Below are 24,133 nucleotides of genomic sequence, written 5' to 3'. Positions count from 1 at the left end.
ATAAAGGGACCCCAGATGTTTTGAAAAAGTGGTAGTTTCCCCTTGATAATGTAAGTAATTTTTTCCATAGGTAAAGTTGTAGACAATTCCTTAATCCAGTTAATGTATTTTGGTTTACTGGTCTTCCTCCATGAGAGTGCTATGACTCTTTTTGCCAGCAGTAGACATAAGTCCAGGGCGGTAATTACCTTTCTAGACATAAGATGTCCATCAGGATATAACCCTAAAATAAAAAGTTTAGGGTCAAGAGCTAGTTGTGTACCCAATATAATATCCAGAGCTTGTTTAATCTCTTTCCAAAACCGTTGTACTTTATTGCATTCCCAGACACAGTGGAAAAACGTCCCTTTCTCCTCTCCGCACCTGAAACACAAGTCTGGGATATCACCATTATACTTATTAAGCCTTTCTGGAGTCACATACGTCCTCATTAGCCAATTATATTGCAATACTTTGAGACGAGTATTGGTAGTTTGTGTTTGTGCTTCAGCACATGCCTCCTCCCAGTCTTCGGAGGATAAATTCTCCTGTAAATCTTCCCTCCAGGCATTAAGTTTTCCTAAAGAAGATTCAGGGGAACCCTCTACTAACATATTATATAATTTGGAGATTATTCCCTTTCCAAAGCAATCTCTTTTCATTTCTGTTTCCAAAGTGGAAAACGGAGGGATTGACAAACACTGATTTTGAGATGATCTAATAAAGTTTCTCACTTGTAGATATTTAAATCGATGTTTGCATGGGATATCATACTTGGAAATCAACTCCTCAAATGACATCAAAAACTCACCCTCTGATCCCACGAGATCCCCTACATCCTAAAACCAGGGTCTGCTCTGCCTGGAGGGAAAAATTGATTACCCCATATTGGGCTAAAGCGTGCGAAAGAGGTGGGTTCACCCAGGTATTTTTTAACCTGATACCAGATCATAATCATATTTCTGACTATAGGATTTTTTTGTCTTTTTTTTTCAACATTTTGACTTTTGCTTAGTATAGGTACTGGGGAAGGGGAAGAGGTACTGAACTGTTTTCCATATTTGTCCAAGGCGGGGGGGATTTATCTGTAAAATAATACATCATAGTCCTCAATTGGGCTGCCCAATAGTACCAAAGTGGATTGGGACATTTGAGGCCTCCTCTTTTATACGGTAAGTACAAGAGCGATAAACGGAGCCTTGGTCGTCTATCATTCCACAAAAAACGTACAAAAATTGTCTTCAGGTGTGAAAATAAGTTAGCAGGGGGTGACAAACATGAATCAATTTTATTGGAATTCCATGTGAAAGACCAATACAAAGTGGTGTACACGTGAGAAGTGGAACGAAAATCATACATGATTCCAAACATTTTTTCAAATATATAACTGAAAAGTGTGGCGTGTGTAATTATTCAGCCCCCTGAGTCAATACTTTGTAGAACCACCTTTTGCAGCAATTACAGCTGCCAGTCTTTTAGGGAACGTCTCTACCAGTTTTGCACATCTAGAGACTGAAATCCTTGCCCATTCTTCTTTGCAAAACAGCTCCAGCTCAGTCAGATTAGATGGACAGCGTCTGTGAACAGCAGTTTTCAGATCTTGCCACAGATTCTCGATTGGATTTAGACACCAGACAGGTCAGGGATAAAGTTATTGAGAAATTTAAAGCAGGCTTAGGCTACAAAAATATTTCCCAAGCCTTGGACATCCCACGGAGCACTGTTCAAGCGATCATTCAGAAATTGAAGGAGTATGGCACAACTGTAAACCTACCAGGACAAGGCCGTCCACCTAAACTCACAGGCCGAACAAGGAGAGCGCTGATCAGAAATGCAGCCAAGAGGCCCATGGTGACTCTGGACGAGCTGCAGAGATCTACAGCTCAGGTGGGGGAATCTGTCCATAGGACAACTATTAGTCGTGCACTGCACAAAGTTGGCCTTTATGGAAGAGTGGCAAGAAGAAAGCCATAAGAAGTCCCGTTTGCAGTTTGCCACAAGCCATGTGGGGGACACAGCAAACATGGGGAAGAAGGTGCTGGTCAGATGAGACCAAAATGGAACTTTCTGGCCAAAATGCAAAACGCTATGTGTGGCGGAAAACTAACACTGCTCATCACTCTGAACACATCATCCCCCACTGTCAAATATGGTGGTGGCAGCATCATGCTCTGGGGGTGCTTCTCTTTAGCAGGGACAGGGAAGCTGGTCAGAGTTGATGGGAAGATGGATGGAGCCAAATACAGGGCAATCTTGAAAGAAAACCTCTTGGAGTCTGCAAAGACTTGAGACTGGGGCGGAGGTTCACCTTCCAGCAGGACAACGACCCTAAACATAAAGCCAGGGCAACAATGGAATGGTTTAAAAGAAAACATATCCATGTGTTAGAACGGCCCAGTCAAAGTCCAGATCTAAATCCAATCGAGAATCTGTGGCAAGATCTGAAAACTGCTGTTCACAAACGCTGTCCATCTAATCTGACTGAGCTGGAGCTGTTTTGCAAAGAAGAATGGGCAAGGATTTCAGTCTCTAGATGTGCAAAGCTGGTAGAGACATACCCTAAAAGACTGGCAGCTGTAATTGCAGCAAAAGGTGGTTCTACAAAGTATTGACTCGGGGCTGAATAATTACGCACACCCCACTTTTCAGTTATATATTGGAAAAAAATGTTTGGAATCATGTATGATTTTCGTTCCACTTCTCACGTGTACACCACTTTGTGTTGGTCTTTCACGTGGAATTCCAATAAAATTGATTCATGTTTGTGGCTGTAATGTGACAAAATGTGGGAAAGTTCAAGGGGGCGAATACTTTTGCAAGCTACTGTGTGTAATATATATATATATATATGGTGTATAAATGTAGGCTGATAAATAAACTAATGTTTTGATGAACTGACTGATTTTTGACTTCAACTGAAGACATTTTTTTGTTTTAATGTTGGTTTTTAAAAAATGATTTTTACTAGTCTGTTATTTTTTGTTGTTCTTGCTGTTGTTTTTGTTTTTACATCCATCTACTGATTCAATTTAGGTTATACCTTGTGTACCCACATTGTGCTTTCACATGGAATGGATGGATCCATGCATCAATGTTGTTTACACCCTACCATCTGAATGTTGCAGCAGAAAATGACTCATACCAGCCGTATTTTCTAATCTAGTGTCCCGTTTTGGTGTGGTCTTCTGCTGCTGTAGCTCATCTGCTTCAAGGTTTAACACTTGCTAGTTGCTTACTGAATATTTTTTTCAGACAATTCTCTGTAAACTTTAAACGATTGTGCCACATTCAGTCACTTAAATTTACTCCATTGTGATGTTTGGTTTGAACTTCAACTTGTCATCTCGACCATGTATACATGTGTAAATGCATTGAGTTGCTGCCATGAGACCGACTGGTTAGATATCTGTGTTAAAGAGCACTTGAACTGGTTTGCCTAGCAAAGTGATTGGGTTGTATGTGTGTTACATAAATTAAGTTTTGAATGCTTGCTCTAGAGACAGACAGACAGACAACACACACACACACACACACACACACACACACACACACACACACTGAACAGTTATCTAGAAAGCTGCAACCCGCAGCAGGCTCATTCTGCACAGCCACAGTCCTCGCTGTTGTCCTCCTTGTCCAACAGTGACTCAATGATCATCTCGATGTGAGCTGTTTAGCCTATTTATGTTTTGCAGCTACAAACTCCACATTAGTGGTTGAAAGTTATACATTACTTTTTTTAAGCAGGGCAACAACAGTGTAACTAAGGAAACGAATACCTTTTCTTGCTGGCTGTTAGATTTCATTTCACTGAAAGCAAAAACGTACTCACTCTGCATTTGTTGGTCATGTGTCATTACACATCTCTCTAATAATGACATGTCACTTCAACAAGGAAACTGTCACTTGAAAAGCGATGGCATGCACATCCTTTTCCTCATTTCAAACATTTCTCAAGTCTGAGGGTTAGTTTGCAGTTTCTCTTTTACTGCAGATCTGACCTACAATCTTCAGAGAGGTCAGCACACCTGGAGCAGCAGAGTTTGGGTGAAATTGCTCTTTAATGTGACAGCAAGAAAAACACCAGTTCACATGACAAGTACAAATACTTTCCACTGTTGGTGCATTTCAGGTAAGGACATGCAGGGAGGTGATGTCACTATTCAAAGCAATTTTCCCATTTCACAGTTAAAGGTCAGGGGGCAAACGTTGGCAGTTACACTTTGTTCTTCCATTGCTTTCCTCTCACATATTCATTTGTAAACTCTTTATATCACAACAGAATATTCAGCATTTTCACGTCATAAGAGGGCTGCATAATTTAATAGTCCAGGGTTACAGAGAGCAAGCACAGAAACAAACATGTACTGCCTACAACCTTCCCAACCAGGGACGCTCGTACTTCATCAGGCCCGACTGAAACTTAAGCCCCGACCACGAAGCAAAGAGAGCCACTTAAAGAGCTTGCGTCGGTTTGAATCATTTCACTGGAGAAACGTTCTGAACCTTTACGTTTTAGTGCAGCAAGTTAAAGTTTGTTTCAAACGAGCGTTCATTTGCATATCAGAAGCATGTTTTGCATGAACTGGAAACTAACTTCCATCAATTTAAATACATTTTTTTTAAAGCCCACAGAGACTCAACCAGTCGCTCAGAGCGACGGAAATCATGTTTACACATCGTAATCACGGCCTGTTTAGGTGCAACTTGCACAGTTTAGACGATTTCCCACTGGGTGTAGTGAAACTTAAACGGAGCTCAACATGTTAAAAACAAAATATGTTTAGCTGTAATTGTGACTCAGAAATAAACAGGTTGCTACAGTTAATTAAAAAAAAAGAAAAAAAGGGAAAAAAAGCCACAAGCTTTGCCGTGAGCGATATTCTGCCACATACATCTCCAGCCAAACAATGAAGGCAGCTAGCCAACATCACAGCTCAATCAATGTGGGGAGATAGAGGGGGGAAAGGGTGGGGAGGGATGCCTTCAGAGATTACATTCTGTTACCACCAGCATGGGCCTTTCATCAGGGTAGATGGCAGTTTTCACTGCAGCGATACCGAAAGTATTTCAGCTGCCACTGTAATTTGTTGTTGTTGTTTTTTTTTTTGTTAATGCTTCACTTATTTTTTTTTTTATTTTTTGCTTATCCAGTACATTCAACAAAAAGCAGGTGTCGCCCAAAAATGAGCGTACCAGCTTAATCTGGATGATCACAGATGAATCTCAGGGTGAACAGACCTTGTCAACCATGACTAGGCTTACACATTGAATCCATTTTGGGCTGAACAGTAACCAAGTTACAACTTGCTGCTGCCATTTTGTTTCCTGGTGTAAGAATATGCATGTGCGGCTTTCCTCATACACTGCACTCCCACGGATATCCAAACAACTGATCAAGTATGTACAGGTTCACTTTCACTAAAAGCAGACCCGTCAGTGCACCACGTCGCACCTGTCCCTTCAGTTTTACTACAGACTACCTCAAACTTTCTGTGTCTTAATCCCAACTGTTCAAAACAAGAAAAAATACATATACACCATACAAAGACTCGTTAGGACAGATAGTCTAAACAAAAACAAAGGAAAAAAAATTATAAAGTGCTCTAAAAAAGTTCCTGTAGCTCACTGTGGAGGGTCTGAAGGTTAGACAGTTCAAGGTTAACAGTGACAAACAAATTAGACAGCATCTCGCACTTACACATAAACAAGTATCTACATAAATAGTCAGAAATGCATCACCCTGTAAAAAAGGAAAGGAAACACTGCATGTGCAATGCTGCTAAAATTAATGGATACCGTACTGATGTGTTCTTTGCCACAAATATAATTTTTTTAAAATTAAATAACCATGAAAATGATATTGAAGATGTCCCATTAGTCAGAGTTGTCCTGATTTCGTACTTGGCGGTGAGGCTCAGCAGGAGGTCTGTGTCTCTCTCTGGAATGATTTTTGGGTAAGATTTCAACAAGAGCACAAGCGCTGGTCCTGTTTCCTCTCCCCCCCATCCACGTCAATTTAATGCCTCCAGAAATCACAGTCTACTTGTGGCCTGAAAGAAAAGTAACAAAGGGGCACACATTTCATTTTGAGAAAGGTTTACTCTCCACTAGAGCTGTCAAATAGTACTTATTACACTGTTAAAAAGCCTTACTAACACAAAAGCTCACCTAACGTCAAACTGTTCCAATTGAATGCTTGCAAAGGTAAATTGGTAATTTGTTTTTAAAAATCTGAACAGCTGGCACTACAACCATGAACAGGATGGAACAAGAGCTCTTTTTATTATGTAGAGTGATAGTTGTCAAGTTAGGAAATCTGAACTTTAATTGAGCGACTTTGGAAACTTGTTTCCAAAAAAGTTCATCATGTTTAACCTGCAATGTTTACCTACAACACCCTCAGTTACTTGTTTTTTTTCTGTCACTCTATCAGAGCAGTTTTTAATGAGTCATTGTTCAAAATAATTTTCATTTCCTGGAACTTGCTTCACCTCATCAGTTCATGCTCTGACTGAAACAAGCCTTTTTAGCTGCCATTACCCTCCCTTTAAGCTAACATTCCTGTGAATGCAAACAACAGGTAGGTGGAGCTTCTGTGCTCGCAACTGGAGCTGTGCACCCGAGACATCTGCTCCACCTGTGACACACGTAAACACTGGCATCACGTATGAGTATAGAGTAGACATACTGACCTGTGAGGTATTTCGCTCCGATTAACATCAGCATGCTGCCAATGATGTAGAAGCCAAGCGGGACGCTGCTGAAGATACTGGTTTCACCTTTTCCACGAAACGAGCACGGAACAGAGAAGAAGAGAGACGATGATTCTGAGCAGCGAACTAAAAACAAGTCAAAATGGCCTCTACCTCTGAACACTGTAGTAACATAGGAAAATATACACTACTTTGCAAAAGTCTTGATCCACTGGTCATTTCCTTATACTACCAAACCCCTGCGCTGCTTGGGTTTCAGGTAAAGATCCATATACTGGTAAATTTACCAGAACAATACTGACTATAATAATATAACACATATGTTAGATGTCAAAGTTGAACAATATAAATATATTAAATATATTCAAATAATATAAATATATATTGTAACATTAATTAGGAATAAACATAGATATCTTAGAATCATTATAGTGTGATTTTTGCTTCCATGCACCCAGAGTTTCTTTTCATTTCTTAAAGCGGTGTTGAGCAACAGTTCTCCAGAATTTGTCAAGGTCTTTCAAAGGTGTTCTTTGGACATTGGTTCCTTTTCACTCATTTTCAGTCCAGTCCTTGTACCTGCCTATTTTCAGAGGAATGATTTTTGTTTGTGCTAACTCAGGGGATGAAACAGTGTTGTGTCTACTCAAAGAACCAATTTTAAGCTTTGATTGGCAGCAGCTTCATTTATCAGCATGGCAATGATCCCAAACACACTGCTGATAAAGGAAAAGCAAACCTAGATAGAAAAACGCAGAGTAAAACCCAAGCAGTCATGGATTGGCCACCCCAGAGCCCGGACCTCAACATAGTACAAGAGTTTTGCACAGTACTGCATTTTATCTTAGCTTCTTGAACATATAAATGAGTTTTTCAGGAACAATATTTTAAAAATATTCATTGCAAGCACAGAGCTGCATGATAGTGTTAGTGACACAAATGGGGATGTTCTTCTGATAACAACAGAAGAACATCCCCATACACCATAATAATCACCTAATTTGACTACACCAGATTACAGATTGAGCCTTGGATAAACTCATGAGCTTCATAATGTTTTGACTAAAATCACCTATCAGTAATATCAGGGCAGTAACATTTTTTTTTTTTTTTTTTTTTTTTTAAAACGACAGGCGTCAAAATACATGAATGCGTCTTTTATTGTTTGAGGTGCATTTAAGTGTCATTCACTTTTTTTGATTTATGGCCTCGTCTTAGAGTTTAAACCTTTTCTGAGCTGTGAGTGCTTCCCACCGTTTCCATTGCAAACAGGCTCCATCGTCTCCCAGTTCATGGATTTCTCAACAGCCTTCTTCCACCGAGCATATCGAAACTCGCTCTCTGTAGAACACAGATAAGTGTATTTACTTTTAAGCATTATCTGATCTCATCAGCCAGCCAGATCTCTGGCAGCAGCCCAACGTACCTTCGGGGTTGATTTGAGGTTCGAACTTCTCTGACGTCACTTCGCTCAGGTCCTCGGGGTTCAGACTCCAAACGCTCACCCCCTCTGCTGCTCCTGCTGCCATCGCTGCACCGAGAGCTGTGGTCTCAGGCATGGATGGTTTCACTGGAAATGGACATTATATTTACTCATGATTAGGGATGGGTATCGAAAACCGGTTCTTGTTGAGAACCAGTTCCCACTGTTTCAATTCCTTGGAATTGTTTGCCATTTTTGCAAACGATTCCTTTATCGATTCCAGTCGCCCCGAATGACGTCACCACGTTGCGGAGCGTCATTTACCAGGCAGGAAACATGGCGGCTCAAACGCTCAAAAGTTTGACCACTGGGCAACTTGCAATACTTGCAAAGTAGATATTTCATTTAAGGGAGGAAACACTACAAATATGCAAAAGCATTTGCTCACAAAACACGCGATGACCTTAAATGAATGTCATGTTTTTAATTCCACTCCGTGAATCTCAACCCAGCAGCAGCGGTAACGTTTGCACGTCCTCTCCCGTTAATGCGGCAGGTAAATAATCAACTAACAGTGCATATTATGTTAGCACGATCTGCCTTATTACAAAACCTGCCATTACTGTGCATTTAGGTGACCATGATGAGAGAGACAGAGTCTGGCTCAGATGCTGGCAGTTCTCGCTGCAGTCTACTGGTAGCGTCTCCTTTCAGGCCAGGATAGACGAATGTCACCGAGCAGTGACTAAGTTTGTGGTAAAAGGCTTGCACCCATTTGCCACAGCAGATGCCCCCGATTTTCGGTAAGTGAATGTGTTTAATTGTAGGCAGGGACATTAATGGATATTCTTGTGTAATTGCTACAGAATAATTTATGTTATACTTTGTTATTGCTACAGAAGAATATTTATTATTTTACATTTACAATTTTTTTCCCGGGGGACCCTGTGACACCCCATTGAAGAGCCGTAGGCTGGGTCTGTTAAGATCTCACTGTTCGGTTTGTAAGGCCATGTTACTCCTAAATTTCTATCTTGTTCAAAGAGAAGATATAAAACAAAGTTCTAAGCTAATCGACCTTAGTGTTCTCCTTTTTTAAAAAGAATCGATAAGAGAATCGATAAAGAATCGAATCGTTAAACAGAATCAAAAATGGAATCGGAATCGTGAAAATCTTATCAATACCCATCCCTACTCATAATAATAACAACAACAACAACAGAAAAATGACAAATACATGTATATATGAATGAGTTATTATACATCATACTACATATGAAAAAACACTTATGTTAGTGGCTCAACTTAGAACAGCAAAGGTCAGAGGCCTATAGTAGCATTTCTTGTCCAGTAGTTTTACATCAGATAAATAGATATAACTTGTGGTTGCATGACTGGTTTGGTCAGTGCTCAACAAATAACCGTGTCAACTTCCTTGTGGCATGACACTTGAGCGGAGTGAACAGCGCTCCTACCAACAGGGATGCAGAGGATGTCTGCCTGCAGCTGCATCAGCAGCTTGTTGGATGTCATTCCTCCGTCTACCTGGAGCTGTGTCAGCGGGATGCCGCTGTCCTGGTTCATGGCGTCCAGTATCTGCGCACATCATCATATCAATGTTTTTTTTTTTTTTTTAAAGCAAAGGCAAACATTTCACTTGCTGAACACTAGTTTTCAAGAGAACAAAGCGCGTACCTCTCGTGTCTGGAAACAGACTGCTTCCAGCGCAGCAAAAGCGAGGTGGCTCTTATTAGTGAACTGAGTTAGCCCGCAAATGATTCTGTGACACGGAGAAAGTTTGAGTCAGACAGGTGCATTTTAGCAGACGCTTTAAGATGTTCACCACAGTCTCAGTACCCTCGTGCGCTGGGCTCCCAGTAAGGTGCGTAAAGGCCCGAAAACGCAGGGACGAAGTAACAGCCGTAAGATGTGCCGACAGAAGCAGCCAACTTCTCTGCAGCGGGAAAAAACACAAAACGGCAAATGAAGTAAAAATTCTGTGAACACTGATGTCATAAGCAGATGTCTAGTTTATACTAGAGATGGCACGATACCACTTTTTTATGTCCGATACCAATATCATAAATTTGGATATCTGCCGATACCGATATGAATCCGATATAGTGTGTTTTTTTTAAACAAAAAAAACCTTTTTTTAATATCTTGCTGCTTTTTGTATAAGTTCATACTCAAGTTAAAAACAAAACAAAACACTAAAGCTATTCTGTTATACCTGCTACTACTGCACATTCACCCAGTGTATATACTAAATGTCTGTATGTATATATATAATGTTCTTCCTCTACACCCCCCCCCCCAATTTTTTGCACATGTCGAGGAGCGTGTCAGGCTACATTTCACTGTGTGTTATACTTGTATAACCATGCATGTGACAAATAAAGAACCTTGAACCTTGAACCTGTATGCAAAAAATACACTGCACCCAAAATATTTCATAGTTCAGCAACACTGATCAATCTAATAAACTTAAACCTGCACCATGTTCCCTATTCTGGTATTTTAAAGAGTAAGCAACCTAACTAATAGGGTTCTAAAACTCCCAGCAAAAAATGAATAAATAAATAAATAAATAAATAAATAAATAAAATAGGGAACCACCCACCCTCCACCTCATGATCCTTAATCAACGTAATCAACTTTAATTTGATGCAGTGTGAAAAAAAATGAAAAATGCACAGAAATCAATTATTTTCCAAGAATAATTAAATAGATTCAACATCTTTCTTCAACAAAACTGCTGACTGCACAGATTGTATCTTCCCAAAGGAAAAAGTACTATAGCTTACTAGGGTATATTAGACTTAATAGTTACTATATACAGTAATGGACTTCAATACATTTTACATCAGATTAAAACTTTGGGTGTAAGATTCAGATAATTATTTATTAAAAGCTCGACATTTTAAGTGAGAATAAGAAAGAAAAGTATGTCTTTGTGCCCCCTTTTCCCTGTTCATGCCCTATCGGCCCCCCTGGCTAAACTTTGCTAGAGCCGCCCCTGCACAGTTACCAGCCGTCAGCTACACAGAAAAGGATCTGTGTAGATCCTTTTCTGTGTAATAATAAATACATTCTAACAACAGCGAAGTGGGCGATAGACAAGCAAGAGAGACGGACTCGCGACAGAAAAGCCGATCAGCTGATCATTGATCAGTTTCATGATTGAAGTAGCAGCAGGAGAGGGAGGGAGAGAGAGGCAGTCGCTCCATATATCGGTTGTTAAGCTTAACGCGGGAATGCTTTTTAAACATTCAGAGATGAACTTACACACTTGCTTTACTTCTCTCTGGGATAACTTCCTCAGAGATGAAATGCCGGATTGCTAGCGAGGCTACAAATACACACAGCTGCTCTATCACGTGACGCGCACTGCTGCCATGTCGCAAGTTTTGTGAGGTGCTTTTTTGATATTTAATGGATCAGATTACATTTTTTTATTTCTCTCCAATTTCCGATCCAGTAATTTATGTCAGTATCGGACCGATACCGATACGTAATATCGGATCGGTCCATCTCTAGTTTATACATGTACAAAGTCAACTTTTATTATTCCTTTTACAGATAATCCGGATACACGACATGCCCCGAACCAAGAGAAGAACTTACCAAGTTCTTCAGATGATCCAATGATCCCGAGATTGTCCTGCAACCAGCGGACCACAGCTCCAGCGATGGCCACGGAGCCCTAACAGCAAAGAGCAGGAAAACAAAAACAATACATATTCAGATTACCAGATACTCACGTTTCTGTATCCTCTTTGGAAGACTAAACGGGCCAAAATCTAAATAAATAAATAGCTCACTTAATAAATAAGAAAATTAAAACTACATGACAGTAAATCTATACTAAAAACTAAACTTAGCTAAAAAAAAATTATTTATTTTTTTTATGCTAACTAAAAATTTCCTTGGTTTTTAGTTAAAAAAAAAATAAAAAAAATCAGTTTCAGCTGTTAGGTGTGTTCATTGTATGTGTGTATTCATTGTGAGTCCTATTCTGATTTCCTTAAATATCGCCTCTGACATCTGCCCTCCACTCTGAAACAAACCTGAGTTAAAAACAAAAAGTCAAAATGCAATAAAAAAATAAATAAAACCAATTACAAAAATGCTAAACTACATTAGCTGCAACATACATATACTCACATCTATATTAATCCCCTTATTTTATATTTCATTTTCTTTGTTTATCTGTAATTCCTTATTCTTCTTTTTTAATTGATCTTGCCTTTGCAATTCCTGCCCACTTTTCACCAGTTGTATTTATTATTTTTAAACCTTGTTTATACATTTACACTACATTGAACAGGGGTCTGTCATTCAAATGTATACAGTGCCCACTGTGCCAGCTCAAATTTGAGAATAAAAACGTGACTTCCGTCATTCTGAGCTTTAAACACGTTTTTGACAGATTTCTAAAATATTTGCATTTTCTTGGTTTTATGATATGAAATTCATTAAAATATTGGATTTTTATGAAAAATCATGAAAACCTTATATCGGAACACCTGAAAGAGTTTTAACTTCGTTTTAATAATAATTTGTTAAGTTATTTAGTTTTTTTTTTGTTTTTTTTTTTACAAAGTCAATCATGTGTTTTTGATTTTGGCAGTTTTTGTCCTCCATACTTCGGAAAAGAGCTGAAGGATTAGAGAGAATATTATGAAAGTGGGCGTTATCGTTTTGATATTCATGTCAAATATCACTTTATTTATATATGCTGTATATACTGTACCTCCAGTGCATAACAGGCAGGCTTGTCCCGACCAAGTTTGTACGCCACAGTGGTCAGAAGTCCGTGCTCTGACATCACAGGCTGTAAAACAGCAGACACAAGAAAAGTAGCACTCTATGTAAATGCCTGTACGATGGTACCACAGTGTTTAAACTCAAGTCTTAGGTAGAGGACCTTAACCCCAGTGTTTCGCAGGAGAAAGCAGCCGGTCCCATACCTGAAACATAATAAACTCATACTTAGCTGGATTTTTAGCAAAGGGGTCAAGTTTTAATAAAAAGCAGACCTATAAGTACCACCTACGTGTTTTTAGCCTGCCCGTCCTGAAAGCACATCTGTCCAACAAGCGCTGCTGACTGATCCCCAAGACACTGTTTATTTTTTAAATAGAATACATACACATATTGGATTAACCTCTCACACTGCATGACAAACACTAAAACAATGTTAAAAAATTTTAAAAAATTAAGTCAGACTTACCCCTGATATTGGAATACCTGAAAGAGCCCCTGATTTCTGTCAAGAGAAAAAAATGAAAGCAAGTATAAGCGCCTAACAGTAAAATGGCATCAACTGTCTCTTGTATTAAGTAGATGTTGACACTCATGCCTGATTATAACTGGTTTTTTTTTTTGTTGTTGTTGTTGTTGTTGTTGTTGTTGTTGTTGTTGTTGTTAAAATCTTAAACCAATAGCACAAAAACTCAATTTTAACCACTACGAACAATAGCCTGAAAACAAAAGGGGGGGGATTCGTCATTATTTGACTGTATGAAGCCAAATAACAAAAACATACTGCTGAAATTTGAACTGTACAGAGTTTAGTGTAACAGTGAAATCACAGTGAGGGAAACAAAGGCGGGTGAGTGTGAACCTGTATCTACTAAAATGTCTTCACTCCTACACGTGGCTTCGGTTTGACATTTAAAAAGAGAACACATAAAAAGTCTGTGAAATAAAATCATGCCCAAGAGTGAAGAGATTTAGAAGATGGGATGCTGGAGGAGAAGAAGATGGTCCACCAATGACAACGACCCCAGGAGCATGCCACCACAGTGAACAGGGTCCATCTAGCACATTTCCAATAGAGCTGACATGGTTGTGTACTGGCTGTAAAAACACTCACTGGTCTTTTCTACTTCTACAGTTTCTCTGCTCTGTTGATGTAATGCCTGCAATCGGTCACTTGGGGGCAGCAAAATGAGCTGTGATAAGAACAATGCTTTATAATGACTGAGGGGAAATCTTTGGAGCAAATATTACTGACATTATTTAGTGTTTACAGTTTGAAAATTCTTTTTTTTTTTTTTATGTAGATGCTTATTAGTTTCACTGTTATTATAACATTGAGAGGATTTTTTAACATGTGGTGAGATTTGAGTACAGCACTTTGTGAACGCAATTAATTCACAGTCACATAGACGTCTTAAAGGGCCCACTATACCCACAGCTGTGGACCTCACGAACAGATGCCAGTTGGCACAAGCTGCATTTGATAGTATTTTGGTTGATCGTGCACTTATATTTGGGTGGCTGTAGCTCAGGAGGCGGAGCAGGTCTTCTACTAATTCGAAGGTTGGTGCTTCGATCCACTTTCCAGTGTCCTAGCCAAAATATGGTTGGGCAAGATGGTTAACCCCAAAGTAACTGTTTATGGGGTTTTTTTTAGAGCCCGGCTGAAGTCAGGGCAAAGATTTAGTTTCCGTGTATGCACAGCCACTCTGGATCTACTCATAATGGGTGCATGAAAGAAAAAGAGCTGCTTTGCCATGTGCATTTGGGCTCAGCCAAAAACAAAAACATGCCCACCCAAAGCATCAACAGGCAGGCTGCAGTGATAAACCTTTCCTAGCGTGACAAAGACTAAAAGTAAAAACACTTTCTGTACGCTTTTATATTTAGTTACTAAAGTCACATCATAGTGAAAACGCTGATCTTTCTTCAGTTTATTCATAATTCTTGGTTTTTACATTGTTTTTCCGTCTTTGGCTACACAGATATCACAATAGCATCTTATCAGAGGTTACTCTTATTCCCACCTCTACTCTAAATGCTTGACGCTTAATCTAATGGAAACATTAGCCTTCATATGAATCTTGGAAATGCACTGAGTGATGGTGTGTTTGTGTTGGGTTAAAAGCAGGATGGGTTGGCTTTGCATGTGAAGGAAAATAGGGATGGTGAGTTCTTACTTACCCGGCTAGAACATATTTTCTACCAGTGAGAGAAGAGAGACAATGGCACACAAAAAATGCCTAAAAGAATTTCTCAATCAACTTTCATGCACTTAAACAGTCTGAAAGCACACTGAGGTAAGTACAAACACAAAACAAAACTCTTATCATCTTTTAGTGTCTCGCTGCATGAGGCAATGCACTCTCTGAACACTACAGTCACTCTAACAGTGAAATCTTTAGTGTAAAAAGTTAATATAACCACAGATTATAGTGATTTTGTGATTAGGAGAGACAGTGTGCGTATGCTTACCATAAGGCCGTATATTTCTGATGAGCTCCTCACCCTGGGTAAGATCTCCATAGGAATACCAAAATATCTGATGGCATTGAGAGGTGAGACTTCAGCAGAATAATTTTAGAGGTGTTATAGGTGGTTTTTCCCCACCCTCTTCACCAATATGATAGAATACATAAATAACTATGATGTGACTTTCAGCTCTCATACTTGCAAAGTTCTGGATCCCAGTCCATCGTGTGAATGTTAAACAGCATGGTTCTGCTGGCGTTGGTCACGTCTGTGCAGTGGACTCCACCTGACTTACCCCCTGTCAGACACTGCGCCACAAATAAAGAAACACAAATAAAGTCAATATAGTTTTCCACTTTATTCAAACAACATGTCTATGACTTCTCTTAAAGAAGGAAGCCTGTGACTACCCAAATAAGCCAGGAGTCGACTGTGCCGAACATGGCGCGGTGCGAGACCACAGCTTGGTGGACCTCGTCCACGTTGTCCATCAACCAGCGAAGTTTGACGGCACTGAAGTAAGTGCTGATCGGGAGCCCCGTTTTATGCTGCAGGGTGGCAATGACATGAATGTGAATCTCTTATGTGAGGCCATACACAAAATACACAGGGATTAAAAAACATTACATACTCAAATAGATGAAAATAGCCAACACCATCCTACCTAAACTGCACTCAACAGAACGAAAGTGCAAACTCAAACACGGATCAACGTTACCTTCAAGTGGTTCTTATTTCTTCCTGGAGTTTTATTTATAAGCCGCTCAACCGTTGACTGAGTCCGCAGGTCCAGCCACACTAAATAGAGGCATGGCAGTTATTTCACAACATCCACAATCAGACCAACAGCACCCTGATGTAGTAACAGTCATGGCTGCTTGTGTTGAACATGGCAGTGTATAAACCAGAAATCCCTGCAGGCCAAAACATTAAGCGATAAATGCTCTTGTGCCAAGCTGATGCCAGCTGGGTCCAGATTTCTTGTGTCCTCATAAAGATGCAAAGGTGGGAATTCTGTTGGAGGAAGTCAGGTGAGGGGGAGCCAATAAAAATAAAGTTGGCTTTTTGGAGGGAACTGAGAGGCTGCATACACTCACTGGCCAAATTATTAGGTACATTTTCCAAGCAGGGTGCTGGAAACATCCCTCAGATGTTTTGGTCCATAATAACATGACAGCATGCACATCCATGATGTGAATCTGCTGTTCCACCACAGTCATCTACTTATTGTGAGATTGGTGGTTTGATCCCTCGCTCCTCCAGTCTGGAAGTCGAGGGCAAAGATACTGAATCCCAAGATGCCCCCAATGCATTCATTAGAGTGTGAGTGTATGTGTGTGAATGAGGCTCAAACAGAAGTGAAAAGCACCACTTTATAACTAAAACAACATGACAAAGCAAAAATTGAAATGTTAAAACTACACAAAAAGAAGGTGTTCAATTGAGTAGCTAAAATAAACAAAAGTCTAAATGAATATAATCAAGTTACACCAGGTAAACAGCTTAATAAAATAATAAAGATCTATAAAGTGCCTTTATCTATACAAATAGCTCAATAAATTCAAAAAAAGCAAGATTTAAAAAGCGAATAAATAGAATATCAAATATCAGGCGGCATTAAGAAGTCAGTGCTTATTTCAATGCTAATGTCAGGTCTGTAGGACACACATCAAACAAGTCGCACAGAGATATCAGACTGTACCGATTGCATTGTAGAGAGGCTCCCCCGTCTCTTTGTCCCAAACAAGCGTGGTCTCTCTTTGATTGGTCACTCCAATAGCTGGACAAATTTAAACAGCAGAGGTTTCAGAGCTTTGAAATGGATGAAAATGGTGCTCAGGTGGCAGCGTGAACCCCATGCACACATACCTTTGATGTTGGAGATGTCAATGTTGAGCTGCGTCAGCTTTTCACATGTCCGCTCCATGCACTCGTACACCGACTGCAGGATTTCTTTGGGATTCTCCTCCACCCAGCTGAACATCGCGAGAAGAATCCATTTTAAAACCAGATAAACATGTGTGGTGTGACGTGGAGGATTTTCAGTAGTTTTATCACTCACCCTTCTTTTGGGAAGCTCTGTTTGATTTCCACCTGATGATGGCTGAGGAGCTCTGCCGTTTTTGAATTAAACACCTTAAAAGAGACAAAACGTCACAGTGCCTTTACAGATAGGATTCTGGGAAAGCTTCCCAGGCCTGCTTTTTTCCTGTTTCAGCACAACAACATGAAAGGCTTTTCCACGCCATCATTTACATTTTCCCAGCAGCTGTGGGCTTTAAACCGTCATTCGTTGAATCACAAACCTGCTTTTCTAGACTATGCAGCTGCCATCAAGGGGGAAAAAAAAAAAATTATTAATTAAAACACTCTGGGACTATTACAAACATCTCATCTCATGCACCACTATCTTGAGATGACGTTAGCCAAGCAAACTTGTATTAAATTGACATTGGACAAACTCGACAAAGCTACTTGCAAATTTTTATTGGGCCGATGACTTGATTACACAAGTAATAATAGGACAGCAAACCTCCTTACATCCACAAATGGCACCTTATGGCAACAATAATCGCAGGTTTTAGTGCCAGTGTTGGTATGTTTGACATTCTGATTTAGCAGTAGAAAAAAATAACTAAAGTGAGATAATTTAATCTTACAGGATAATATCATTTTTGATTTAAAAAAAAATTACTTTAAAGACATCATTTGCAGTTGAAAAAAGATGATACATTGCAATCCATGTTACTGCAATATTTAGCATATCGCCAAAATGTTAAAAATATTGTATCGTGACTGAAGTACTGTGACAATATTTCACTATTATGGGGTCTCTGGTGATTTCCACTTCTACTGGGGGCTGGAGTTTATCTAAGCTGTCACAGGGCAAGAGGTGGGGTACACCCTAGACAGACCTGACATAGCAATATGCAACCGGTGTTAGAGGAAGCAAGTGTTAAAGCGATAAGCAGTGTAAACTCTGCATAGCATATGTCACCCCAGGACAATTATCACCTTCAAAAATACCTCTGCACGTGTCTTGTGGTATTAGATGCAAAGATACAGTCGGTGCAAGAACACTGGAACAATAAATAAAATAAAATGTGCAAAACTACATTTAAAAAAATGTAAATAAATAAAATCAGCAAAAATATTACCTTTTACTTGTTATGAAACGTTTAAATGCCACAGAACACACATTCACTTCACCCATGTGTCTTTATCTGACAGCTGAGGTGACTCAGAGCAATTAAACTCTTGGCACTCAACTATCAGCCACACCCAAGGACATAAATAAAAAAAGAACACATGTTAAAACAAAAGTAGCTGACTGTTTTGGGTGTGTGGCTCGTCTTCCTTTCTCTTGTTAAATACATTAAATTATACATACAGTCTAACGTTTCTGTCTTCTTTTTTTTTTTGGTAATACTATGTAATTTATATTTCTTGTATTACTATTTGAGTTCGGTGCTTTGTAGGAAAGTTTACTACTTGTTAACTGAAACTAGCGCATCCTTCCTAGCTTTATTCTTTTTCTTTTTTTGCCTCCATGTCCTTCATGTGCAAATCTTTGTCAACCATTCCTGGAATTGAGGCCTACATGGTACAAATTTCCCTTTATACAGATTCCAATAGAAGCTCAGAATCAACATTTTTTGGGAAAACAACAACCAGGCACGATCATCCAACTTGATGAATAAGGTAGTTTATCTTATGTTTTGTTTTTTACAGGGAGCACAGACTGCTACTGCAGTAAAGTGAAACGATACCAGACATTTGTTATGAATATATAGATTTCCTCTGTAGATACAGTACTGTGAGTTCCCGTATGAAAAGCACAGCCAAGGACACCGGCGGCTCTGTCCACAGTCATTTAAATGTGACCCGCAAGCTAGAGGAGACCCTCCTGCCCCTGCTGTCTCCGGTTTGTCTTACCAGAAAGCGGGTGGAGCTCGTGCCCTGGTCGATAGCAGCAACCAGTGGCCCCAGCATTATCCGGTGGGAAGACGCGGCCATGGTGCCGTTCATGGGCAGCCCCGGAGCTACGGGCACGGAACTGTACAGGAAACCGATTATTCCCACCGGCGAAGCGGTTCCGTGCTCAGGCAAAGTCGGTGGGTCAGTCGCTGCCTTCAAACGTAGCGGCCACTAGTGATGACGCAACTGTCTGTAATCGTGTCCCATGCGGACCAATACAATGTTCCCCCAAAAAAATTACCATTTTCAACGAGCATTAGGTGCTTGAGCTGAAGTGTAAGGCGATTCAGGAAAGTTCTGCAGACTCACTAACAAAAATAGTAGTTCCCATACCGGGAGTCGAACCCGGGCCGCCTGGGTGAAAACCAGGAATCCTAACCGCTAGACCATATGGGACATTAATTAAAAGGTGTGATGTCGGATATTTATATCGCCATTTGACAGTTGAGCGAGTATGGCTGTAGTAAAAAAAGAAGTGCTATATTATGAACGAATTTCAGTACGTCCCTCTAGGGTGTTTGAAGGAGTCTATGGCGTAGCTGCTGTTTTCTAAAAACCTTTCAGCAGGGTGACAAGAATACGTGCCGCTTTCTTCTTTATCCACCAGAGGGACATCATACATCGAACTTCAGTTTGACTTCCGTCTGTGTCGTTCAGCGGCGGCTGTCGATGACGTCATCACAAACGGACCATGTTGTCATTCTTGAAATGAGTGAAGCGGTCGTCTTCACATTTCATTCTTCTTAAGTTCTTGATCGTATTTTCGCCACAGAGACTTAAAAATGTAAGTAACGGGACAAGACTCTTGCTATTTAAGCTTTGAAATATATAACACACATGGCCAGTTATTCAGCCAATCTGACTGATTTCTGCATTTGTAGGGCTGACTACTGGAAGTCACAACCAAGGAAATTCTGCCAGTACTGCAAGTGCTGGATTGCAGACAATAAGCCCGTGAGTATACAGGAAGATGTGGCTCTGTGTTACCGAGGACGGCGTCCACGCTAATGTTTCTCCTGTTTTTCTCTGCAGAGCATCGAGTTCCACGAAAGGGGGAAAAATCACAAAGAAAATGTGGCTGCCAAAATTTCAGAGGTACTAACTTTTATTCTGTTTTTTTTTTTGATATACGAAGTAAGAGATTACATAATATTATTAAAATAATTGAGCAAATAATAAAATTAAGATCTATTTTGTAGCATCCACAAGTCTAGAAATTGAGCTTCATGCATCATGCTAAATTGATTTACATTCATATGAAAAGCTTCCCATTGAGGCCTTCAGTCTGTTTACTTACAAAGACACAGGTGTCCGTAAAAATCAATAAAGTCTTGAATTACCTGGGATCTACTATCCAAAGCAATGGACAGTGCACAAGAGAGGTAAGATGATTTACATGATGGTAGTGAGACCTGCTAACAAAACTATAAACTGTCACAGCCTCCAATGTATATACTGTATATGTAGTAACCAGTTATTCATTACTTTTTTTTTTATTCCATAATTTATCCCAGCATCTTTAAATTGCACCATTGTACCATTACACATATGTATATGGTATACAAGTTGTTATTGTTGCTATTGTCTGTACCGTCTGTCTATCCTGTTTACTTCAATAGCGAAAAACTTGCAGACTGGTACACTTGGCCAGCAAAGCAGATTCTGATTCGTTGGAAGTGATTAGAGGAATTACAGGATTAGAGGAACAGCCCAGGTCAAGTGATTTGGAGAGAAAGTTAGAGGGCGACTGTGGCTCAGAGGGTTGGGAAGCGCATCTGTAACTGGAAGGTCGCCGGTTCGATCCCTGGGCTCTCTGTCCTGGTCGTTGTGTCCTTGGGCAAGACACTTTACCCTACTGCCTACTGGTGTTGGCCAGAGGGGCTGATGGCGCGATATGGCAGCCTCGCTTCTGTCAGTCTGCCCCAGGGCAGCTGTGGCTACAACCGTAGTTTGCCTCCACCAGTGTGTGAATGTGAGAGTGAATGAATAGTGGTATTGTAAAGCGCTTTGGGTGCCTTAAAAAAGCGCTATATAAATCCAATCCATTATTATTATTATTATTAGAGAAGCAGGCTGAGATGGTTTAGACATGTGTGAGGAGGGATAGTGAATATATTGGACAACATGGAGCTGCCAGGCAGGAGGAAAAGAGGAAGACCTCAGAGGAGGTTCATGGATATAATGAAGGGTGACATGCAGAGGGTTGGTGTGACAGGCGAGTGCGCTAGAGATAAGATGAGATGATGGCAGATGATCCCCTAAAGGGAGCAACTGAAAGAAGAACCACATAATACACACATATTTTTTTTCTTAAATATTTGTCACTATAATATCACAAATTTTATACTGTTTACCCTGACTCCTTCCTTGAACAAGCTCTATTTTTGATTTATTTTAGCTTTATTATGCATAAAATGGCCCCCAGTACACGGTCACACAGGGCACACTATCATTATCAGTTTGTGCTCAAGTGACACACACGGGCATGAGCAGCCTGCCTGTCTTGGCACCATTCTCACGACTGGCACGAGAGATAAGGTGCAGACATAAACACAGCTGACTGCAATACTGTCTCCCTATTGGCCACAAGCCACTGCCACTCATCTCACCCTATCTTTCTCCTGCAGATTAAGAAGAAGAGCATTCAAAAGGCAAAGCAGGAGGAACGCATGTCCAAAGAGTTTGCTGCGATGGAGGAAGCTGCGTTGAAGGCCTATCAGGAAGATCTGAAGAGGATGGAAAGAGAAGCGCAAGGTAATTGTCAAGGGATGTTCTTTAACCTGTGAGTATAATTCCTTGGATTTATTTCAGCGGAGCATCTTTGTGTTTAGGTCTAAGCTCTCCGGAGCAAACGACAGCACGGCCACAAGTTCAAGTGAAACCCCAGCCAAAGAAGCCACAGAAGAAAGCAGCGAAGGCAAGCGGTAAGGTCAGACAGCAAACAGAAGAGCAGGTTTGGGTTGAAGGCCTAACAGATGATGGACACACGTATTACTACAACACAATAACAGGAGGTGAGGAATAATGGAAAATATCGTGAAAGTCTGTCTGTTTATAGTTTGTTTAGTTTTTTTAAATATATTTCATTTGATTATTGCCTTTGTCTGTTTATATATGACAGAATCTAAGTGGGAAAAACCAGAGGGCCTCCAGGGAGCGAGTTCAGCCTCTGAACAGACTCAACAGACTGGAGTTAATATCTGTTTTATATAATAAATATATATATATATATAATAATTTAATTACAAATGGGGTGTTCTGTTGCTCATATATCTTAATATTGTTTCTCCTAGAGTACTTCAGGCTCTGCTTGGATGGAAGCTGTCAGTCCTGATGGTTACACATACTACTACAACACAGAAACCGGAGGTGGAGTGTTTCTCTTTCTAAATTAATGGCTTCTTCTATTTCATGTCATCTGTGGGATTACATCCATTTTTTCCCTCACCCTTCAGAGTCCAGCTGGGAGAAGCCTGCTGACTTCCCCCCTGATGAGGTGCCTGGATCCAGCTCTGAATCCAACCAAGAAGGAGAGGGTCCAGAGGATCCCATGACCCCTCAGCCAGAGCCTCTATCAGGAGAGGAGGAGAGTTCCAACGGGGCCCCATCATCTCAAGAGGCTGAAGCCCCTGAGAAAACCAGCCAGCAGCCCAAAGTGCCAAAGATCAGCTTCAGGGTGAGTAGTTCAAAGAGAAGGCAAGAGTCTGTATAGACGAACTTCACCTTCTTCTTGTTACAGTTCAGGTTTCCTGATTTTTGTTTGCAGAAAAGGAAAGCAGAGACGGAGCCATCAGAAAAAGAGGATGAAGGTAAAGTGAGTGACGACACTCCTAAAGATGACGATAAAGAGGCGACAAAAGTTGAGGAGGTCCAAAACACAACAGCTGAACCGGAGAAAACAGAAGAACAGGCGACACAAAGGGAAACGAAAGCCAAGAGGCCAAAAGCTGCCAATCCATACGGAGTCTGGGAGCAGATCCTGCAAGAAGAGGATCCGTAGTAAGTGCAACATCTTTGAGTCGTTACACAGCGAGATCCTACATATGTGTACCGGCAGCTACTAAAGAGCTTTTTCTTTGTCTCTTTTATTCTCATTTCAGTGAAAATGTGGATTTGCAGCTGCCTGAAGTGGAGGGAAGCACTGCCAGCGCTCCAGCAGAGCTGCCCCCGGAGCCCAAGCCGAAGTTCAAAGAACGCATCATCACTTCCCTCGGAGAAGAAGGCGGTCCGGCATCGTTCCGAAGGAACAAGACACAAAATGGCAAATCGAGGAGCCTCCGACAGAGAGACAAAGACGACTGACCCCCTCAACAAAGCCACAAAAACAATAACGTCTAAGTCAGGATGCCGCAGAATGAGACTTTTACACTCAGAGAACTTCTACTAAAAACATTTTGACATTTTACTGCATCTATTGGATCTTTGCAGCAGTTTCAGGAGAAATTGGCTCGAGAAGTTACAAATTCTTTAAAATGTGTTTTTCTAAGTTTTAACCGCTGGGTACAGTTTTTGTGTACAATAGCTGGTGATTTAGATAGGTTGGTATGATGTTGGGCGTCCTGTTTATTAATGTGAAGAATTTTCTCAGCAAATCAAAGAAACATTTTCTACTTCAATATCTTTTTTTTTTGTTTAAGTAAGTAAGGCATCCGACTGGAAACATCAGTCTAATATTTGTCAGCTGAAGTGAATAATTGCTATACTTTTATAAAGCAGTATGGATTGTAGTTATTAACATGAGAACTATGTGATGTCAATAAATAATGACCTTCCAGTTAGTGGGGGAAAAACAACTTTA

At 40.3% G+C, this 24,133-nt stretch overlaps 2 protein-coding genes and 1 non-coding gene across 7 annotated transcripts; 1 reads left to right on the top strand and 2 right to left on the bottom strand.

Annotated features, from left to right (window-relative positions):
• Window positions 1-4,021: 4,021 nt before the first annotated feature.
• Window positions 4,022-19,688, bottom strand: LOC120736104 (glycerol kinase-like). Of its 5 annotated transcripts, none has more exons than XM_040036115.1 (21): window positions 19,294-19,687; window positions 17,420-17,493; window positions 17,227-17,333; window positions 17,060-17,137; window positions 16,076-16,155; window positions 15,768-15,905; window positions 15,556-15,665; window positions 15,361-15,427; window positions 15,070-15,087; window positions 13,355-13,390; window positions 13,178-13,245; window positions 13,049-13,091; window positions 12,875-12,955; window positions 11,746-11,824; window positions 9,976-10,072; window positions 9,814-9,898; window positions 9,594-9,714; window positions 8,122-8,265; window positions 7,923-8,036; window positions 6,675-6,761; window positions 4,022-6,032 (listed from the first exon to the last, which is right to left on the bottom strand). In XM_040036115.1, exons 1-21 carry the CDS (start codon window positions 19,384-19,386, stop codon window positions 6,022-6,024), a joined length of 1,731 nt encoding a protein of 576 aa, XP_039892049.1. In that variant the 5' UTR covers window positions 19,387-19,687; the 3' UTR covers window positions 4,022-6,021. The 5 variants fall into 5 exon arrangements, with proteins under 5 accessions (XP_039892049.1, XP_039892184.1, XP_039892321.1 ...); XM_040036250.1 differs by having other exon boundaries at window positions 7,950-8,036; window positions 19,294-19,676; XM_040036387.1 differs by lacking the exon at window positions 19,294-19,687 and adding an exon at window positions 18,516-19,276.
• On the bottom strand, window positions 19,660-19,731 carry trnae-uuc. The gene has a single exon. It is a non-coding gene; the product is annotated as a tRNA-Glu (tRNA).
• A 253-nt stretch (window positions 19,732-19,984) lies between these two features.
• On the top strand, window positions 19,985-24,133 carry wbp4 (WW domain binding protein 4). The gene is made up of 10 exons (XM_040036955.1): window positions 19,985-20,119; window positions 20,217-20,289; window positions 20,368-20,430; window positions 21,963-22,089; window positions 22,167-22,349; window positions 22,457-22,527; window positions 22,629-22,704; window positions 22,791-23,011; window positions 23,102-23,334; window positions 23,436-24,133. Coding segments are annotated over exons 1-10 (1,251 nt in total). The 5' UTR covers window positions 19,985-20,117; the 3' UTR covers window positions 23,638-24,133.

This window comes from Simochromis diagramma, unplaced genomic scaffold (assembly GCF_900408965.1).
Source record: "Simochromis diagramma unplaced genomic scaffold, fSimDia1.1 OVJJ01000411.1, whole genome shotgun sequence".
Classification (NCBI taxonomy): Eukaryota; Metazoa; Chordata; class Actinopteri; order Cichliformes; family Cichlidae; genus Simochromis; species Simochromis diagramma.
Note: the sequence above shows the minus strand (reverse complement) of the source record. Positions and strands in the feature narration are given on the sequence as shown.